Genomic DNA, 22,257 nt, shown 5'->3' on the forward strand with positions numbered 1-22,257 from the left:
TCAAGACCCAGTGCTGCCATTCCAAGCTGGAGTAAAGCAAAGGTAAGCGGCTCTGCACATCCTTCTCCCAGCTCCTCAGCAGGGTGAGCTCAGTGAGACTCCTGGGAATGCTCAATCCCAGCTGGAAGAGGCCCTGCACACCCACCAGGTGTGGTGACACTGCCCTGGGCCACTCACAGGTGCCCAGACCTTTGGGTGGACACTGGGGACCACGGTCACCCCGCAGCAATGGGACAGGACACGAGGCAGCCCAGCAGCTCCCAGGGAGCCCAGTGAATAAACCACAGAAACACCTTCAGAATTAATGAGTCCCAGGCAATGCAGCCACTGCTACGTGCTGAAGCTTTTCAATATTTGTGCTTCATATTTCTAAAAATCTTGTTAACTAAAGCCCAGCGTGTAATCTTCTTATTTGACAAGGCACACTCAATAAGCTATTTGAGGCTGGAAATTCATCAGGTCTGAATTTATAGAATAAGTAATTCTAGCTTAATAAAAATGTCTTTAAATCAGAACAATTCCATGTTTTTTCTGCTTTAGAGTCAGAACCTCAACTCCCATCAAAGACAGGAACCACTGACGCTTGCTGAATAATTGTTAAAAGTTGGGGCTTTCGAGTACGTAGATGACAGCAAAAACTTTTGGCAAGCAAACCCATTTTGAAGCATTATATGGAATTCCCAGAATCTCAGAAAGCTCCTTCCAGGGCCCAAAGCAGTGTCTGTTACCATCAGTTGTCTCCCATTAGCAGGGAGGAGACACTTCAGTACACAAGTAGTGCCAATTATGGAACAGAAGGATTAATCAGCAGCTGAACAGGACAATCCCCCACTGGAAAGCATTCAGATGGAATAATGACTTGCATTGTTGCTCCCAAAACACCTCTGGAAGCACCTTCCTGTGCCAGGAGTATGACCCAGCCCAGGCCAGGATCTGCAGCCAGGTCCCTGCAATCCTTAGGGAAACACAGCACAGACCCCCAGAACAGCAGGCAAAGGATTTCCCAGGTGAGAAGTTCCTTTTCTGTACACACCCCACTGGATTTTGCTTTAGAAGTCCTCAGCCTCCCACAGTGGTTTGTGCTCCCACCATCTGCACTGCAATTCCATCTGCTGCAGGAGGCAGAGTTTTGCCTAAAACCACACAAAATCCAGACTGATGTGACAGCAGAGTCAAATCACCTGCTTATAGGAATGAGAAAAGGAAGCAGAGTGAAACTCATCCTGCATTTCCAGCTGACAAATTTAGAATGTGGCTGCCAAGGGAAATCAATTAATTCCAAAATCTGCTCCAGTATGGGCAGAGGATGTGCTGCAAGAACATTTCCTGCAGTGAGTGAGGGCCTGGGCTCACAGCTCACCCTCAGAGCAGAACCCAGGGCCACCACACCAGTGCTGCCCCATTGGTGTTCATGGTCACAGCACCCCGTTCAGGAGAGATCCCACCTTTCATCAGGACACCAGGCAGGATCCAAAGCTTCCATCATCTGCTGCAGAAGGCAGGAGTTCATCTCCCACCAGATTTTCTTCCTCACAGCAACATGGGGAGAAAAAACAGGTATGTAAAAGTTATTCAGAGGTTTGAGAAAAGTGAACCCACAGAATTTTCTAAGCTTCAAAGCTTCCTGAAGCTGCCAAAGTGCCCTGGCTACAAACTGCAGCAGCCCCAGGAAGCTCAGAGCTGCTCTCAGGGAAGGCAACTGTGCTACACAACCTTTTCAGCTCCTTTTCCAGGGACACTTCCACTTCAGTGTCTTCTCACTGCCTCTTCCAAGAAGCTCATAAGGTAAAACCTTCAGGTCAAGTCCCAATTCTCCCAAGAAGTGCACCCAACACCACAGTGAGTTGTCCCCTGTAATTCTTTATTAGAATCATGGATGAATATATTTTAAATCAATCTAAAAAAATAATGAATCAAAGTACAGTACATGCATAAAATACAAAGTAATTTACAAACAGATCAAAATAGCATCTTCAGAACTAATACCAGGAGGAGAAATGGAGTAAAAAACAAGAAGTGACCAACTACAGCAATGCCTTCCGTGTGCCTCACACATCATGAGCACCGCGAGACAGAAAGGTTGGGAACAGAACACAGCTGGAAGTGCCATTCACATCTGGATCTTCCAAGTGGGTCATATCAGAGTTTGAGAAACATCCCCTACAATCAATGACTTCCCTGTAATTGTATAAATAACTGCAGGCATTTGCACAACAGGGAGTTCCTTTACATCCTGTGGGAATGCAGTGACTGTGGCCCCCAGTGCCAGTGTCAGGCATGCTCAGGAACAGCACAGAGCGAGTGACAGAAGGCACAGTTCATGTATCCCTGAACAGGCAGATTGGACAGGATTGGCATGGAGCAACAGACCACAGGAGGAACACATCCAGACAGAAAACTCCAGAGGGTTTTGTAGAAGAACATACAGCAAACCACCGGAATAATTTAAAAATACTGGATCAACCAGAACTGAAAACTAAGGCCAGGTAGTGGAAGTTATTTATTCATCAACTCAAGCACTTGTATATATTAATATATGTGGCATGCATTAATAGATGTGATATGTAATACGTGCCAACACCCTCCAAGTCTGCGTCCCGTGAAAGAAAAAAAAGGCATCCTCAAATGCTGATACCACCAGCACTGTGGAGGCCAAGCCTCCAGCAGCACAAAGATGCTGCAAGTTCCAGAGCTGGAGTGACCATTCCTCACGGACGTGGCTCCTGCATTCACTTCCTCCACAAGGGGCACCTCCGTGGGGTCCCAGCAGCTCTGCCTCACATCAACCTCCTCTGCAGCAGGTGCCAAACCACAGCACCTCACTCACGTGTAGCCAGAACTGCTGCTAACTGCTGCTTGTTCGCAAGAAATTCTCTTTTCTCCCCCATAATATCCTATAAAACTTCACTTGACAATCTGAAGATGTAGCCAAAAACATTTAACTTACAATAAAATTGCACTTCAGAGCTTCGCCCAGCTTTAGATGCAGAATACACCTTAAGACAAGGAAAGATTATTCTGCCCAGAGAGATTTTCCTTGTTAACCTGACAGTAATTCCTTTGTGAGGAGCAGGATAATGTCTTCAAGTGCTCTCCAAAGGTGTCAGTGCTCTGACTAGTGGGCATCATGTTGGGAAGGGATCAGCTGAGTTCCAAACAATTTACTGAGCCCAAACCGACAGGTCGGTGTTGGGAAAATACTGCAGCCACATCCAAGTAAGAGATTGATAAACACTGAAATCAAAGTGTTTAAGACATGGAGAAATTCATGGAGAAGGAATAAGCAGTAACTAAACACAAGAATGTAACCACGAGAATTACAAATATATTTAAATCTTGGACCTGGGGAATATACACAGCCTTTTACGAAAGAATGGGCAATTTATATATTCTGACAGCACTGCATCTTTGGTTTGTTTTCAGTGGTTGGAGGGACGTGGATGGGAACCACGTTGTTGCTTGGGGACATGTCATTCTCACGTCTGTCAGACATCTGCTTCTGGGAAACAATCCGATAGATCTCTGGAAGAGGAGAAAGAGCTGATCAATATGTGCACACCAGCAAAATGCCATCCAAGAGTTAAACCTGGGGGAAACCAGCCAGAGCTTTGCAATTACATAAGTAAAGCAATGAAGCTTCCACACAAAGTTCAATTGTGGTGTTTTCTAGATACAGAAAATAAAATCTATTTTTGCAACAGAAATTACTTTTTTTAACAACTGTTTTACTTTCCTTGAGATAAGAGTCAGTAAATGGACGGAATTCACAAATCTCCATGCTATGAATGAGAAACTATGTGCCCATCCATTCCTTCTGAAGGTTCTTAAGCTCCAAGGACACTGTCCAGGGACAAGGTCACATGTTTGCTGATGTATCCACAAACAGGATTAAAGGAAACCATTCCAGATTTCTCTCCCTGATAGGACTGCAAGGGCAATTTCTTCTTGCTGAGCACACCCATCATGTCTATCATATCCAAGCGGTGTTAAATCTTCAGAAAAGGTTGATTTGGGCCCAAAGGGCAAGACTCAGCCCCTGCAGCAGCACAGAAACCCTTTACAAAATGTGCTGTGTCTCCAGATGAAAAGATCCTTAACAGAGGAATCAGAGAGTATGGGATAAACACCTGCACCAAGAGCCTTGCCCTGTTGCTGGGGCTTGTCGTGGCTGATGGTGCTGCACAAAAACTCAGAGCAGCTCCAGCAGCACTTCAGCTGCACTGAGAGAGTAAAGCGTGTGTAGCACTTCACCCCCAGAAAGGAAACACAGGACACCAAAAATAGAACGTGGGGAACTCACTTGCAAATTTGAATTTGAAAACCATTAAAAAAATAAAAGCTTGCTAAAGTTCAGTTTTACAAAACCCCCAGGTCAAACTCAGAAGGAACAAACTGTACATTAAAATGGCTTTTTCATATGCAGTCACGTACAGATCAGGTCATTGAGGCAACCAAACAAGAGCTGAACAGGTTAAAGGATTTTCTGATTTCACCCTTTCTCAAGCTTGCTCTTCTTTCCAACCATCTTACACATAAACAACCTCACAAGATAAGTGAAACCCATGAAACCAGGCCTTCAAAGCCACCTGCAGCCCGGTGTGTGAATGTGCAGACAGGGTCCAGCTTGGCCCTGTGGCAGAGCTCAGCAGAGCCCGTGTGTGGGGTGGGAGGAGCAGAGCTGGAGAAATCTGCTCTGCACCTTCAGGACAAGCTTCGTGCTCAGGGCTGGCAGCCAGTTCACTCCCAGTGCAGAACAATGCCTGTTCCCATCAACAGGAAACGCCTCTGGCCACCTTTGTTACTGGGAATTCTCCGGCAGCACCTCCAGCAGCAGCAATCCTCAGTTTCACAGAGAATTTCCTGAACAAGCTCATACAAGCCCCTGATGTATGACACACTGGCTCCACCCCACCAGCCAGGACTCACACAGGGTGCCCTCTGTGTAACAGCCTCATCTGACAGCAAATATCAGCCCCAAAGCCTTAAAAATAATCTTAACAGCACCAATTCCCTTACTGATAATCTACTCCTGACTCTGGGAACATCTTCCTATGATCCTCACTTCCACAACCTCCCCAGCAGCCCTGCAAGTGAATCCACTGTCAACAGCCCCAAATTTGCTGCTACCTGCTGCTTCTTCCTCCTCTGCAGAGCAAAGCTTGGTGCAGCCAGAGCCTAAGTGCTGAAACCTGCCCTTCCCTGGTGAGCTGTGCTGCTGTGGCAGGGGAGGGGAACAGCCCAAACCTGCTCTCACTGGGGCAGAATGCCCAGCAGCCAAGCCTGCACCGGAACTGCTGTGCCCCGAGAGCTCTGGGCTAATGAAGATGTGCCCTTTTTAATGAAGACACAGCACTCTGGGCTCTGCTCAGGAGCTGAATGAGATCTTATTAAGGGCACATTTAGCAGAATGCATCACTGCATAATAGGGAACTGTGAGAGACAGGCCTTGCACTGTGAGAGCTGGGAAAAAGAGACACTGCTGCCCAGGAGGAGCTGGGCCAGGCCTTGGCTGCTCAGCCTGCACTGGGGTTCCATTCATTTTCAGGTGTACAGAGGCAACAAAATAGAAAATCCCTCGATTTTTGGATGTTAATTCTCTGATGTTGTTTCCTTGGTGATGGGATTCCTTGGAGATGAAACCACAGCAGAATGCGGTGTGGGAACAGAGACAGCACAGAGCCAGGCTGGGAAGGGAGGCACACTCCAGTTTACTTTAAGGATGCTTTATCCTGCTGTGAATGCTCAGGGTGGCTGGGATCATAATACCAGTCTCTCTCATTTGCTAGATGATACAAAGCAGCTTTGTGTGCACAACAATCAGCCCTGGCAGTCTAGACATCTTGGAACAGAAGAATCTGGATAGGGACCATTACTCTTAAGTCACAGATGGGAAAGGTCCTCAAAACCTCATCTGGAATCCACAGCAGGACAGGAAGCCCACCACATGTATGATGCACCCCCTCTAAAAGTCCTCTATATATGGGAGAAGAAAGAAGAGCTTTTGTCCCTTGTTCCACCTGTAGCAGTAGATCACATACTCGGGCTGTGCTACCGACACTGGATTCGTATTTCCTGTGGCCAAAGCCATCTACCCAAAGTGCTTGATCTGAGAATCCAGGAGTGGATAAGCTTAACAGGGACCCTGCTACACCTCCAAGGGAAGCACCTCCACCAACTTCCATCACTGTCTCAACCAGAGCAGCCTCGGGAGGGCTGGAAAGACAGGGGGGTTGCTACAGGCCTTGGTCACAACACCCAGTTCAGGAGAGATCCCAGCAGCTGGGAAAAGGCTCTGAGCAGCCTGGGGTGTCTGGGGTGCAGTTCCCAGCACTGCAAATACCAGCAGGGCTGGTGCAGCAGCTCATCCTGCCCCTTGTGTCAGCCAGCTCTGCTCACAGCCGCCGGCAACGCCTGCTGGCTTCCCCAGCTTCCTGCTCCCAAGGACAGCCAGCATTCCACCCACAGGCACTGAGCTGGGAGGCAGCCCTGCCAAGCACAGCAGCCAGCATTCTGCAGGGTGACTCCAAAAACCACATTCCTCACATGACTGCCCCCCTCTTTCCTCCAAAGCAAGTCATTAAGAGAAAAAGCCAGCTGTGAAGTGAGCTCCAGAACAGCCCTCCTTAGCGTGCCAGTCACAGCCCAGCTGGAGCCAACCTGCTGCTCAGGCACTGCTCGCTGCACCTTTATCTCCCCCAAACAGGAGCCCTGTCTGGAGAGAGCACATGCCCACTAAGCACAAGTGTTTCTTCCAGCACAGCTGAACTGACCTCTCCTCACAAGGATCCTGTTCACAAACCCAAGAGCTCTTCACCCCAAACTCTTGTCACAGCAACACGCAGGCAATGCTGACATCCATGGAAAAGCAACAGCCTCAGGGATCTGTCAGAGCCCACCATGAGCAAGTTTTATCACCTGTTCACCCATTACAGACAGCTCTGCTTACAGACATATTAAACCAGAAAAATCAAACCTCCACAGACTAGAATGCAAACTCAATTCTGGAATAAAAGGTACTGTGGGAGGCACATGAGGAGAGATAAAGCCCAGCTCCTGCCCAAGAGGTGAGGTGCTTCCTGTGGCAGCAGCAATGCACCCTTTGAGCATCACACAGCTCTGAAGGCAGCCCAGGGCACACAGGAAACTGCCCACCTCCCCAGTGTCTGAGAGAACAAACAGGCCAGAAGGAGATGGGGACTGTGAGGTGACCAGACTACGCGGCCACGACAGCCTGACAGCCACCTCAGGAGGGCATAAACACTGCCTGATTTCTCTGATGTTGTTTTATTAGGGCTGATGAGTGCGTTAATTAACTGAGAGCATCTGAGAGCCCCAAACCCCCTGCAAACAGAAAGTGGGAGCAGCAGGGCTTGTTCTACAAAACACCCAGCACATCTGGCCAAATCTGACCTCAAAGTCAAGGTGTTCCTGAGAGAAGGGCTACCAAGGATGTGGGCATAAAGAAAAACCACTTTTGGCACTGACAAGTGAGCAATGTCTTTCTCCTGAAAAGAGAAAAATCCATGCCCAAATTCATGTGCATTTTTGACAGGACTGCCTTTAGGCATGTAAAGGAAACAGGAAATGCAGTAGGCATCCCAACACCTCTGCATTCAGCCACTCCTTAGTCATCCACCCTCTGATGGCACTGGCAGTTTGTCATGGAGGGAACAAATGTGTGAGCTAACAGAATTCTTTCTTTTTGAAACAAATTTGTGCAATGCTGGAATTACAACCGAATGACTACACTGAAGTTAAAAGGGAACCACATGGTTCAACCAAAAAGGAAACAAAGTTCTTTATCCATCTAACACAAACACACTTTTAGCTGGTATCTGCACAGGAGCACTACTGCTTAGGAACCTAGGGTAAGAACACAATAGAGTCAGAACTGTCAGAGGCCTCTTACAACTCAGGATGAAACAAGAAACAGATGGACACAGGCAGCTAATACCCCAGTAGCCTAACACCTCTCTCCATGCCAGGCTGTCCATAAAGCATTTCAAACAACTGAAGAAATGCTACAGGATTGATACTTTTACTACAGTAAATAACCTCCTAGCTCTAGCCTCACATGCATGTTCCAGTATAGCTAACAGGACCTTTCTGGTGTGTTTTTAAAGGAATGTCTAAATTAGGTGCCAAAGAGGAGAAGTAGTTCAGAACTAACTAGGTGTCACTGTCACAGCAACCAGATCTGATTTACAGACAGTTTGGAAGTGGGGCCACTGCTCATACCAAGCACATCACGTAGCCTGGCACATGCTACACTGGGAAGGAGGGACTTGAAATTTGCAACTGGAAAACATTTTGGAGGCAGTTGGAGAAAACAAGAAACTGCCTGGCACATCTAGAACAGAGACACAGCAAGCAGAGGAGTGTCTCAGATGTTTTGAAAACAGACTAGAGCATTTGCCAAAGCTGAGAATTATGAAAACTCCAAAACCAGAGGCCACAGTGTCCCACTGTGCTCTGGCTGCTCAGAAATGCAGAAGCCTCATGACAGTGAGTGACTTCCACACCAATTTGTGAATTCCTACCCCACTTTTACAAGCCAGGCTTAAGTTAAGGTTCTCCAAATTGAGTGTCTCAGCTTTAACAAGTTTTGCCTACCTAAACAAGGCTTTAAACAAAAAGGAAGTACTTTATTCAGAGAGCACAAAAATGCAGCACTGGCTGCTGTCACATGTTACATAGGCCAAAAGTCCAGGCAGGACTATTAAATGCAACAACAGCAACTCCTGCAGCTCAGGAGTCACTGTGTCTCAAAGGAAGGATCTCTGCTCTTTCATCCCTTTTTCCTTGGCAACTGCCATGGTCACCATTAAAGGTGGAAACAAACTGGACTGACTTCTCCTTGATAAACAATTCTCACTTGCTGCCAGCATGAGACAATTCCCTCCAGTGGGCACTCCCTGTAATGGGAGACAGAAACTGAAACACAAACCAGGCTGACAAGAAACCCGGGGCAGATCAAAGTGAACAAGGATTCATTCCCCAGTTCAAGGCTGGCCTTTCAACTGTGACTCTTTGAAACTGGACTCCAAATCTTATGGCTAATGAATAATGATTAAATAGCAACATTTTAAACACTTTATAGGCAAAGAAATGCCTATTTGCATCATATCTGAGCAGCCTTCTGCCCTTCCCCCTTGAAGCACAAAGCCCTGGATGACTCACCTGTCAGAATAGTCTGGAAAGCTGCTTCCACATTTGTAGAGTCTAAAGCAGACGTCTCAATAAATGACAAACCATTCTTCTCTGTGTGGACAGAAATACTATAATTAGAGAGGTACAGCACATATCTGTTTCCCATCTGGAAAAGCTTCTGTACCAGATAATATTTGTAGTGTTCCTGATGAGACATCCAGGTATCAAGAGAAAGTAAAACAAGTTGTGGGGCTTTCCCCCTTAAGTGATGGGAAAGTGACACCACCCAACACCAACACTAGAATTTACACCCACTCCCAAGCACAGGTATCAGCCCAATGCTGTGTTACTTAAAGGCACATTTTCCTGCATCACTGAGAGGGATAATCTGTTGCAGTTTCTCTGTGTGAGAAAGTTTTTGAGATTTTCTTCAGCCTCATCAAGTTTCTCCACCTCCCACCTGTTAATATATCAGAGCAGATTATTTAACAGGAATAGAGCAGCAGGGGGAATGACACTCCTCCAGCTGCAGGCAGGGATCTTCACTGGCCATAAACTCTGCCAGTGAAGCTACAGCAAACTTTAATGTGAGGAACCCAGCTACACTCCTGGATGAAAGAGACTGGGCCTGAACCAAAGCTTACAGAAACTAGAACTACTGTTCACAGATCTTAATTACATAACAAAAGTCAGAGAGCCAGTTTAATGGAAGTGTTCAGCCACAGGCACCTGTGTAAGGCTGCAGGTCAGCTGGGACACTGCAGGCAATGCTACCACCACACAAGAAACTCAAACCTAAAGCCACAGGCAGTTTTTGCAAGATAAACAGTGCCCAGCCAGGAGAATAAATCTGGTTTAAGATGTTCAGGTGCCTCTGGGTGATTCTTGAAACAACATGCATGTTCTACAAGATCTGCTTTCTGACTGAATGTGACATGTGACACTGAGGGACACGACCAGCCGCAGGTTTTTTCCTCCTACCCACACCCTCCCCAGGCCAGGTGGGCAGGTCCCCAGCCAGCAGCAGGGAATTCCTGAGCTCCCCACCTGCGAAAGCCCTGGCCTCGTCGGTGGGGACGGCCCTGAGGTGGCGCAGGTCGCTCTTGTTGCCCACCAGCATGATGACGATGTTGCTGTCGGCGTGGTCCCGCAGCTCCTTCAGCCACCGCTCCACGTTCTCGTACGTCAGGTGCTTGGCGATGTCGTACACCAGCAGCGCCCCCACGGCCCCCCGGTAGTACCTGGGCACAGGGGACAGCCAGACAGACACTGTCAGGTCACAGGAGGCTGTGCCATAGTGGGGAGCAGCTCTGGCTAGGCCAGCTATGCAAACAGTGCCCAGGGCAATTCCCCAGGGCCATGGGACAGGACAGGGAAGCGGAGCAGCCGGACAAGTTACGCCACAGGGCCAGCTCAGAGTCTGGGAGAGAGGTAAAACCCCATGGCTCTGGGGAAACCCTGCACCCCAGACATGAAACTCTGAGCTCTGTGAGAAGCTGCTGTCAGCTTCCACCTCTGATCCACTCCTGAAAATTCTCCCCCACCCATCACTGTGGGTGCAGCACAGGCACGGCCCAGAGTGATAAGGAGACTGTAGAGTGACTCACTGGGTCATAAAAATGTCAGTGTGATCTACTCCCTTTACCAAAGGGCACAGCTCCTTTCAAGTGAGAGCCACAGCAATGCATTCAAAAGGAAACAGGCTGTGTTCCCCCACCCCACAGTTCCCTCCAGCTCTACTGAAATCCAGCTTTTGCTATGCTGGTTTTTAACAATCAAACAAGCACACAAGTGAGCAGTCTTTCCTGGCTGCTACAGGAAGGTTTCTGCTCTTAGGTTACCACTGATAAAACAACCAGGAACACTGATATTCCTTTATCATTCACTTCCATGGAAATGAGTCTCTCAAAGCTCTTGCATTCTAAACTTGAAATGCTCCCAGTTACGTGTCACGAGAGCACTGCAAAGGAAATCAGTCTGTGCAGGAACACACCAGATCGAGTTTCTGGGCTGAATAATATTTAACCTTTCCACCACCAGAGGTTGTGGGTATTACCCAGTAAAACACTAACACCCCTGTTTGCAGTTGGTGAGGAACTGGAAGGGCCCAGAATTGCCCTCCTCAGCCCAAGCTTGTCCTCGGCCACCCGGGCTGCACTTACGCTGAGGTTATGGCTCGGTATCGCTCCTGCCCCGCTGTGTCCCAGATCTGAGCCTTTATTGTCTTCCCATCCACCTGGATGCTCCTTGTTGCAAACTCCACTCCAATGGTGCTTTTGCTTTCCAAGTTAAACTCATTGCGAGTGAATCGAGACAGAAGGTTGCTCTTGCCTACTCCAGAGTCTCCAATAAGTACAACTGCAAGACAAAAATTTTATCAGGCTCGGACTCCAGATGTAGATGACACATTGAAAATCACACGCAAGAAATATTTCTTTTAAAGAATGAAGCATGAAGGAAAAGAATGGCAACGGCACCATCCTTGTCATGGATCTGCTGTCCAAGTCTCAGTGTTTCTGGAAAACCAGAGCTGCCACATTCACCAGCATTGTGAACAGATGTTAGGCTTAACTTTCAATGGTTCTATTTCAGCCTCATTTGACCAGCATGGAACAACATTCTTCTTTTAGGAACAATACACGTGGCTGTCACTGCAAACATTGGTGACCTTAAACAATACTAGAACTAAAAACCAAAACACAAACCCTACAACCACACAAATGAAATCTGCTTTGCTGAAGAAGTCCAAAACACAGGGCAAGCAGCAGACTCTGCTTTCACTTTACACTCCTCAAGCCTTTGCAGAAGAGAGGTTCCCCACTATAAACTAAGGTTTTCAGGCAGAAAACTTTGTGAATGAAAAGAGAACCAAACCAAAGAACTCCCAAAGCCACCACCACCCTGCCAGCCAGTTTGAAACGTCTGCTGAACCACAGCTCTCTGCCCTTCTGCAGTCCCCACTGCTGCTGTGGCTCTTGCACACATCAGGCCACAGACTGAAACTGCTCAAAAAAGCTGCCAGGGGATTGCTGAGCCTCACAACTGGATCCACCATTCCCTGGCTCAGCTTGACTCATTCCAGCACCAGTGCCAAGCAAACTAATTGGAAGGATTCAGCTATGCTTGACAAGAGACTGACAGAAGGTTCAAAGTCCAGTTCCTGCAGGAAAAACAGGATCACGAGGATTCACTGCATTATCTGGTAACACTGAGTTGAAAGATGCAAGTTGAATTGTAACTTAAAACTCAGTACCAAGAGGCAGAACAGTGGATGAAATGTGCTCACAACCAGAGTCACGTTGGGTGATCCTATGGCCTTTAAGATTCCAAACCAGTAGAGAAGGAAAGGGAAGAAAAATAAGAAAAAATCATTGAGAAGAAAGGCCAATAATGAAGTTCAGCAGTGAATCAACACCAGTTCAAGCAAAAAAGTGCACACTCAGTTGACAACAAACATTGTGTCTTTGTTTAATTACAAAAACAATTACTTGCTCAGTAACACACATCATTAACTGTTAAGACACCACAACACAGTTAAAGGTTCTGTGTGGTACAAGGAAGCACCGAGTGCACCAGACACACTCAATGACACAAACCCCCCGTGGAGCTCAGTCTAGCAGCAGAAACACTCCCATCTGCTGCTGCAGCCCTCTGCAGCTTCTGTTTAAATAATGCAGAGCAATTCTTTGCTCAGACTGGAAGGGCAGAGCAGCACCCTTTAAACTCCCTCCATAAGTGAAAATTGCAGAAATGTTGGCTTCAAGCACAGCCTTGTGCAGAATACTTCATCAAAACAAACATCTCCCCAGCTGCCCGTGCCAGCTGACTCAGCACGCAGCCGGCCAAGCACAGGAGTTGCAGAAAGCACCCTCTGTTAACTTCTCCTGTGTAGGAAGATCACAAGTGCAGGTAGGTGGCAAGGCCCTGTGCTAAATGCAAACAGGAGTCTGCTTTCTCTCATGCCAGGTCACTGCTGAACAGCTCTGCTGGCACAGAGATGCTACATCCCGATAAACCCAGTGCAGGGGACAGGGCACCACTTGCATCACCACCCCTGGCACACAGCCACAGCTTTCCTCTGCCACTGGCCAGTCACTTCTTCAACACTGTTTTGGCAGGTTTGGACCATGGGTTTAGATGACATCATGTTTGTATTCACAACAAGTTCCTAGGAGGGAAAGGCTGACAGCTCCCTTTGCACAGCTCAGTCCTGCTATCACCCAGCAGTGGCCAGAAGCTCCTCCAAGCAAGAAAAGCAATCCATGTTCACCATTTCCTTTTCCCAATAGGATGCATCATATACCTGTTAAGTATTCCCTCAAACCTGTTCTTGTAGTTCAGTGCAATGCCCACCTTTAAATCATTTAACAATAGAGGGATCCCTTTAATTCCTCTGCCAGGTTTTTCTCCTTACCGTGTCTGAATCCCACACTGCTTATGTTCTGAAGGGTTTCCAGCACCAGATTAATGTGTCCCAATTATAAGGGGAAAATAATACCTTCCTCCTTGAAGTCAGCTATTTCCTCTACTTAATTGGGCCATTGCAGCTCCTCTTGAACACAGGCATGAGGACAGCTTGGAATGTCAGCAGGCGCCTAAGACTCCTCACACCTTCTGCATTTCTGCCAGTCTGGGTAAGTACCACTCTTTAAATAAAATTATGAACTGAAACAGTTCTAACAGCCACTTAGGTTGTGTTATTAATTTCAGTTTTGCTTTCCTTATCAAGCCATGTTTTGATATTTTATACTACACCATGTTCCCATGTATTACATTCTTAACATAGAAATGCAGTAGGAATGACCCTGGATGGCCAAGTCCCATACTAAACACCCCAAGCAAACAGGTCCTAGGAGGGAAATGATGTTATCTAGGCCATGATAAAGTTAATTTTTCCTGCACATTGTCCCTTTCATTGGGCTTTCCTTCCAGAAACTCACTCCTAATAGCTAGAAATTGCCTTCTGATTTTCGGAAGGAATTAGTGGTCAGCTGATGGTGGTGTCCATGTGCCAGCATTCTCCATTAGCTCATTAGTGTCTTCTCCCAGTGGTGTTTTGGCTGGGGTATTTACAGAAAGCAACCACAGCTTGTCTGGGCTTTGCTGTATTTGCTAAATACAAAAACTTGTCAAATGGTTCCATATAAACACATTGTTCATTTCCCCAAACACCTTCCCTACAAGCTTTTCAAAATCTTTTCAGCACAGTGAGAACTGCACACCTTGTTCTAAGCCAGATCTCCCTGTGATGCAGACAAGAATTTCAGTATTTCCATCTCTGTGTGTTAGGCTGGAATTATTTCTCCTGACCATTTCACCTTGATGGCTCTATCTGCCTGTCATCAGACCTAATTGTTCAGCTTTAAGTTGGCAAACTTTTACTTTACCAGAGTCCAAGTCCTCAGGGATAAACCCTTATATCCCAAATCCCAGCTTATCTGGAGGATCACAGTCCTCATCTGCACACAGCTCTTTCAGTGCCACTCTCCCACTTCCTCTGTCCCACCCAACTTGCATCACCCATAAATTCCTTTTCTACATCAGCACTGGAAGGAGGAAGGTCTGGAGGAAACATTTTAGCCAGTTCAGCCACAAGACCCCTGACATCAATCAATAACCAGCTGTGGAGCACCACCTCCCTCACAGGAGCAGCACCTTAGGAAGTTGCACAACCAAGGAAAATTGTACTGGCATATTTGAAAGTCATGGAAATAATCTCCCAGCCCCAAGTGACTGATTTAGTGGTGGGACAGTTCAATACTTGCAACCAGTGCTTTCAATCAATGCATTAGACTTTCTATAGCATTTACTACCCCAAACATTTAAGACAAGCATACAAGCATTCAGTGGAGAGAGAAAAAAAAGTGTGAAGTCCACAGTTCTGTATAATATATATATAATATATATATATATAATATATATATTCACTCTGTAATTCCAGTTTTATTTCTGTAGAAGACCAAAATAAGAACTCAATTTCCCATGCTGCATGAGAAGCAATTTAGAGAACTATGTCAAGAAAGGATTATTAATTTTTCACCAACATTACAGCTCAATCACACAATTTTTATTTCTGTAAAAACTCTAAGTTTAAATTTTCAGAAAATATTTTAATCATCTCATTAAATATGAGATCAGGTTGAAAACAGAGTCCAGCAGCACTAGCTTGTGTTGTCTGTGGCAAAAGTTATTGCACAAGTCGCATATTACATGATCTAGGACAAGTACAGCAGCACAAGGAAATCACCATGTCTGAAACTTGTCTCTGCACTGAGCTCTGCTATTAAGAGACATATCCATAAAAAGCTTGGACATGTCTTCATGATCCCCAGAAGGACCTGCTGATGGATTCCTCTCCCTGCCCACTTCAGCTGGACTTTGAAGTGTGAAAAATGACTTGATCCTACACATCATAGCTGGCCATAAACCCAACATGGTCATCACTTATTTTAATCACCTTCCTCAGTTGTACCCCATTTTATTCATTCTTTTTCTGTCAACAAGAGAGCTGGCACCCCAGAGGCCTCTGGGGCAGGGATTACCCTCCATACAATCAGTACCAGCTCCCAACAGCTCTGCAGTAAATGGCTGCACCAGCAGCTTTGCTGCAGCACCAAAGTGCCTCCACATCTGAGGCAGTGAAAGCCAAGGGCTTCTACCACTGTCAAACCAATAAATGTCATGCAACCACACATTTATCTAAACACACAAGTAAAAATGTGTCTTCTAAACCCCAAACCAGCAAGCTGGTTCGGTTTCAGAGCAGTTCCTCAATATCAAAGGGAGAAGTTGGAGAAATGAACATAATGCAAAAGCAGAAAGCTGAAGCTGGAGTTTTTCCTAGCAGTAAACTGAACATCACCACAAGTCAGGTCTATGACATGAGCCTGCCCCAAATCCAGAGTCCTAGGTGGTCCAGGTGCAGACAAAATCATCCTAAGCTTTGTCCATAGAAAAAAATCTCAACATCTTCTACAAGTGAGGGTTCCTTTGATAACTGCTCGTTTATTGCAAGCACATTGATCAAAAAGAGCAACAGGTTCCTGTGCTAAAGCTAGGCTTAATTTATTAAGTAATAAAGTAATATCTTTATATCATTATTATATTTTCCTCCTACTAAAATTAGAACAAGATTTCTATGAACTGGACTTCATAGGCCTTGTGTTTCCTCAGGGGCCATTCTGGAAACAGCAGGCACTGCTCTCAGCCAGACCCCAAATGTATGGAAGGATACAAAGACTGGAAGCTAGACAAGAAGAATTTAACAGGAACTGCTTTTTTCCAAGCTAGGCTTACTCTTTCCTATATGCTGAAGTGTTGCAACATAGTCAGGAGAAGTGTATTTTGTAACAGGTCCCTGGATTTAAGCATCCAGCAGCACAGGTGGGCTCAGCTTACACCCAGCAGCAGAGTCAGCCAGATTTCAACACAGCTGCAGTCAGGGGCTGACAGGACAAAACCAGAGGTCTCACAAACAGAAACGTGGCAGTTCAGCCCAGGAGCAGTAAAAGACAGCCAGACTAGAGAACATCACACGATTGTTTTAACCAGGTCAAACTCTGAACTCAGTCCCACCAGCCTATTCATGCAGCCCCTTCATAAACCCAGAAATGTCCTGCTGGCTGAAGTGTCCTGACAGACCAACACCCAGAGTCTGACTCCAAATAAGCGATGTCCAAAAACCATGACATGTATCACAACAAGCAGGCTGATCTCTGTCCTAGCCAGCCCCTGCACCTTCAAATAAGCAATGCCTTCAGACTACCCATCACACTGACATGCCCCAAACAAGATCTTCTTGCTTCTATGAATTTGTGCAGGCTTTCAAATCCATTTATAATATGCATGGCAATGCACCACTCCAAAATTTGCATACACACCTGAGGAACTTTGTCCTTTTGCTTTCACCCGCTGCCCAATAAAAGAAGCATTACAGATATCCAGAGAAATTATGACAAACAGGAGATACTTTCCCTATTTGCCCTTATCACTCACTGTTTAAATTTTAATCAAGCTGTACATCAATTCAGTGTAAGGCTATGAATCCATTACGTCTCTTTTCTGATTATTTTGATCCCTTTCTCCACCTTTTCAGTTCTAGAACATCCCTTTCAAAATGGATATGTCTGTCATGCCTACATTTCACCTCAATTCCCAAGATGCTCATGTCTCAAATTCAAACACTGACTTAACATTGTCCCCAAGTTCCCTTTTCCTTTCCCAAAAGATTTACCTATCCCTTGCCTTTTTGACCAGTGCCTGGCAAGGAGACATTCAGTTCAGAGACCTACTTGCAATAATTTCCAGATCATTCCAGAGTGGTGACAGCTTGTTTAGAACAACCATCACCTCTGGGAAGTTACAAAAGTTTCCAGGGTTTTATTACTTTGCATTTTTGTGTTATTTCAGCTGCCACATCAATCCCAGTTAAGTGGCATTGCATCAACTTCCTGCAGTTCACTTTAGGCTGGAAAAACCCAAATCATTTATCTTCACAACAGCATTTTCACAGCATTCCCTGCATCCCCAACAGCTTCTATAAACCAAGCTAAACAGAAAAAGCTTTAGCAAAGGCAATTAATTAAATCAGCTTTGCACCTCTCCCTATAACTGGATTCCAACTTTATTTTTCCCCACTATAAAAGGAAGCAGGCCAAATGAAAGATAGGAGCTCTCCCAACAAACCCTGTGTCACTGATGCTCCCAGGCTTTCACAGCTAAAACATTAATTACAGGCCCACTGACAGAACTGCATGAACAAGGGTAATTCAATGGCTTTGATAACCTGCACACAAGATCCCACAATAACATTGCCTGATGCCATTAAACCAGTGGTCAGCACGGTCCTTGCCAGGGCTGCAAGCTGAGAAAAGAGCCTGTTCTGGAACTTCCTGATTTGATTTCCACAGCAGTACAGATGACTGATTTATAAGTAGGAATTATGCCACTTTCCACACACAGTTGGATAAAACAGCCAACAACAAAAACAATGTAATTCCTCAAAGTTATTACAGGAGCTTAAAGGTACAGGAAAAAACATCAGTGTTTTCCTTTACCTTCACGATGACAAGCAAAGGGTCTCTCACCATTACAACACAACAAGCAATGCTCTTAATCCTAAATTCAAATTTATAATAACACATCACACTAAACAACGACTTTTTTACGCTACTTTGCTTGCTTTTCCAGTGGGATTTAAAAAACTGGATAGCGAACTTTTAAAACATCAGCACTTCTGTACACATTTCACAGCGGGCTACATGAACCTGTCCAGCAGGCTGGTGTTTTACTCTGCAGGGAGGGAAAATTGAGTATTTAACAACGACCTGGAAGGTTTTAACCCAACTGGGCACTGCATGGCAGACTGGAGGGGCATCAGCCCTGGAAAACAACGAATTCCTGCCCTGCCCTGGTGGAGCCAGGACAGAGCAAGGCCAGGCTGGGCAGGGCTTGGAACAACCTGGGATAGTGGAAGGTGTCCCTGCCCATGGCAGGGGGTGGAACGCGATGAGGGCCCTTCCCACCCAAACCATTCCATGATTCCAGGAGCATTTTATGATCTCTGGGCGTGGAGCAGCAGGGACATTCACTCCTCGCCAAGGGCTCTGAACACAGAAGGCAGCAAGGACTACTTGATTAAATTAGCGCATCATCTACCAATACTGAGGATATCTCACCCACTCTAAAGCTCTATTTAACAGCTAGAAAGGGTTCTTATCAACCTTGACGAGTCCTTATCAGCCCTGGGCATCCTTCCTGGCGATCTCCGCTCGCCATCCCGCAGACCGGCCGCCGCCTCAGCCGGTGCCCGGGGCAGCCTCGGACCGGCGCTGACACCAAATCCCCGCTGTCAAACCCGGCCCAGAGCTGACATTTTGGGCTGAGGGAGGGACACCCGAGCGGGGCCCGGAGCGTTCCCCCCACCCGCCGGGCCCCGCGTGAGGGAGCGGCCCCGGCCCCGGCCCCGCCCGCGGGCCCCGCTGCTGTCCCGCCCGCCCGCCGGGCCCTGCCCGCCTCACCTTTGAAGAGATAATCGTACTCGTCGTCGCGGGTGCCCATGGCGGGTGGCGGAGGAGCGGGACCGGGAGCGGAGCGGAGCGGGGCCGGACCCTCCCTGCAGCCGCCGCAGCTCTTCCGCCCTCCGCGCTCCGCCCGCTCGCCCGCCCACAGGCGCTTCCGGGGCAGCGGCGCCGCCGCACGACCGCGCCCGGGGCAGCGCCGCGGCCGCGCCCTCAGCGGGGTTAAAGCGAGCGGGGGTCCCGCCCGGCCCCGCGGCCCCTCAGCACTGATCCCCCCTCCGGTAACCCCCGGGGAGAATGGTCATGATGAGGAGTGGGAGTGGTGGAAGGAATTAAAGGCGGGCGGGAGAAGCTGGTGGCAGAGCGGTTCCATGGTGTAATGGTTAGCACTCTGGACTCTGAATCCAGCGATCCGAGTTCAAATCTCGGTGGAACCTGAGTCTTTTTCTTCCCCCACTTCGTTTTTTTTTCTTTTTGGCTTTGTGTGCCCAAACGATGCCCGGGATTCTCTGAGCTGCCCGAGCGAGTCCGTGTGCCCAACACAGATTTCTATAGCCCTCACCACTACACTACCTCCTGTGAGGAGCAAGGACAATGCCCGGGCACGCTCCATCCAGCATCTCTGAGCCTCTTCCAAACAATGGGTGGACACACTGAGCTCCCAGGAGTCCTGTGCCCAGGTGATGGATGGGCATGCTCTGAGCTCCCCGGGCCTCTTCACACACTGTGATGATCTCACCTCACTTCTTGCCTGGGACTCACCAACCTTAATCCCCATCATGGGGTGGGTGCCCTTCTCCTGCCTCCATGGGCAGGCACTGGCCTCACCCCAAAGCCACCCACAAGCACAGGCAAGCTTGGGGTTGGTTGGTGGGCAGTCCCCCAGGGTCTCACAGATCCCTCCTGTGAACTGAGCTGAGAGGCAAATGAGCTTGTGGTGGAGGTATCAGAGAGGCCAACAAGCTCTTTCAGCTCATGAGGTGCAGAGGCCATGAGCACAGGCCCCTTTCCCACTGCCACCCTTGCCCACCCTGCTTCTCCCTTCCCAAAAGGTTGTCCAGTTCCCCTTGTCTGCCCCTGTGCCATGGGAGACACCAACTTTGTCATCAGCTTCTCCTGGTGCAGGCTTGAGATCTAAACAACAGAAGACAAAAATAGCATTTGTGTCCAGATGATTAAATGGAATCCCTTAAAACTGCTCTTCTCCCACCAGCCTGCCCTCAGCAGCAGCACGTTTGCCATCACTGCAGTCAGTGGCTGTGTCATCATTCCTGTGTGTGGAAAGTAACCCCAGGGCATGGGCAGCAGTTCTGTGCATCAGTTACCGTCTGCTGGCACCATAACGAGCCAGAATGTGATCCTCTGCATTTAAAGATAAATACTTCATGCTGCCTCAGAGCTGCTGAGTGGGGAAAACAAAGCATTAATAACAAAGACACCTGATGTGTGACCACAGTGTCTCCCTCCACAGGAGGACAGAGGCTCCCCAGGAGCATCAGGAGCATCAGTCTGGGCTGCCAGCCTCTGATGTGCCCTGCACCTCCAGCTCCTCACAGGAGGTAGTGTAGTGGTGAGGGCTATAGGAATCTGTGTTGTCTTTGGATTCATCCTTTTTATCTCCAGCCAAACCCAGAACACACAAAATCTTGAGCCTGAAAATGCCCATCCTGCTCCTGCCACTTTCTCAATCCTCTGGCATTGAGTAGTACATCAAATGGATAACAGATACTTATCTGTGTAGAAGCTGGGTATATTTATAATTCAGGAGCTCAGGTTTCCATCTCATATCCTATTTGCACTTGTCCATTGAACTTTGTTGTTAAAAAGCTATTAATTTTCACTTGATGTTTCTCAGACCTGGTTTCATCCTCCAGAACTGCTGTTAGTGCTAAAAAGCCTTAAAATAACACGAACTAAGTACTTTTAGTTATCCTCCTGTAAGAGTTGTTCTCCTTTTCATGCTTTGGATTGTGTTTGTGAGCCCAGAAACACCCTTTATTTACATTTTTCATGTGTGCAAGCATGAACTTCCTCTTGCAGCATATTGCAGATGTTCCTCATCTGGAACTGACTTACCCTATGCAAGAGTTGAGGGCACAGGGTGAGGACAGTGGCTCTTCTGGCTTAGGTAAAAATCACAGTCCTCACATTGCTGCAGCACTGCCACTTGTTGAACTGCAGTCATTGTAAAGCAAAGGCATTTTTACCAATGATTTTTAGCAAAGCATTAAAAGTTGTGCAGATTGCTATGGAGTTGGGCAGCAGAAGGGATTACTTCTAGCTAAGCCTGTTTAAATGCAATTGATCATTTAAAATCTGATTCTTCATGGTGGAAACTGGAACAGTAGAAAGAGCTCTGTGTCTAAACAGGAATCAGTAGAGCAAGACATGAGGAGAGTATTGAAGTAGCAAGGAGCTCCAGAAATTAAAGTCTTATATTCTCTTCAGTCCTGGGTTAATTTTTGTTAAAATTTTTGTTGCTGTTCAAGCCCCAGAGGAGAACATCCAAACCCTGAGGAAATGTCACTGTCAGCACAGGCTGGTTTGGGGTACTCTGCTCTTTCCCTGTGTCCCCTTCCAGAGCGAATTGCTGCAGCGATGGGATGGCCTGGGACACCTGCCGTGCACAGGAAACACAGCCGGAAAGCTGAGGTCAGGCCTGGAATAACAGAGACTGTGTGCTCTCCAACTGACAGCTTTTAATGTGAGAACAGTCACTCAGCACTGGCATTTCTGCTGCACTAATTGCCATTAGTGCCATCCTTGCGGGAACACTAAATTCATGGCAAACCTTGAATTAGCACGCTCTCATAATTCCTAACTTAGGCAGAACCATTTGCAGAGGCAGCACGTCCCAAGCAACTGGAGCAGAGACAAGGAATGATACTCAGCTGGGCCTTGGATGTTCAATTTAGCGAAGAAAAGAAGCAAAGGTCGCACTCATAACTGTGTATTTATGGGTCTGTTCTGGAAATTCCCAGAGCAGCTGCCAAAAAGAGCCCAGCACCATTAAGGTGCAGATGTGTGTCAGGGCTCCCAGCTCTCAGCTGCCCAGCCCCAGGCACTGTGCATCAAGCTCTCCCTGCAT

At 47.3% G+C, this 22,257-nt stretch overlaps 1 protein-coding gene and 1 non-coding gene across 2 annotated transcripts; one reads left to right on the top strand and one right to left on the bottom strand.

The window, feature by feature from the left end:
- Positions 1 to 1,840: 1,840 nt before the first annotated feature.
- On the bottom strand, positions 1,841 to 19,328 carry RAB11A (RAB11A, member RAS oncogene family). Its single transcript, XM_071441173.1, has 5 exons — positions 19,170 to 19,328; positions 11,313 to 11,508; positions 10,198 to 10,391; positions 9,181 to 9,261; positions 1,841 to 3,522 (listed from the first exon to the last, which is right to left on the bottom strand). The coding sequence occupies exons 1-5, from the start codon at positions 19,207 to 19,209 to the stop codon at positions 3,383 to 3,385; spliced, it is 651 nt and encodes a 216-aa protein (XP_071297274.1). The 5' UTR covers positions 19,210 to 19,328; the 3' UTR covers positions 1,841 to 3,382.
- Positions 19,329 to 19,534: 206 nt separating this feature from the next.
- On the top strand, positions 19,535 to 19,606 carry TRNAQ-CUG (transfer RNA glutamine (anticodon CUG)). The gene has a single exon. It is a non-coding gene; the product is annotated as a tRNA-Gln (tRNA).
- The last annotated feature ends 2,651 nt before the right edge of the window (positions 19,607 to 22,257 follow it).

Source organism: Agelaius tricolor, unplaced genomic scaffold (assembly GCF_023055355.1).
Source record: "Agelaius tricolor isolate 1412-34295 unplaced genomic scaffold, bAgeTri1.0.p SCAF_16, whole genome shotgun sequence".
Lineage (NCBI taxonomy): Eukaryota > Metazoa > Chordata > Aves > Passeriformes > Icteridae > Agelaius > Agelaius tricolor.

Bases quoted from the DNA above. Each gene is read 5' to 3' on its own strand.
- RAB11A (XM_071441173.1), bottom strand. From the start codon at position 19,209: ATGGGCACCCGCGACGACGAGTACGATTATCTCTTCAAAG. The intron at 11,509-19,169 runs GTGAGGCGGGCA...TTTGTCTTGCAG, and splicing joins GTACGATTATCTCTTCAAAG to TTGTACTTATTGGAGACTCT. The intron at 9,262-10,197 runs GTGGGGAGCTCA...CTGTCCACACAG, and splicing joins CGAGGCCAGGGCTTTCGCAG to AGAAGAATGGTTTGTCATTT.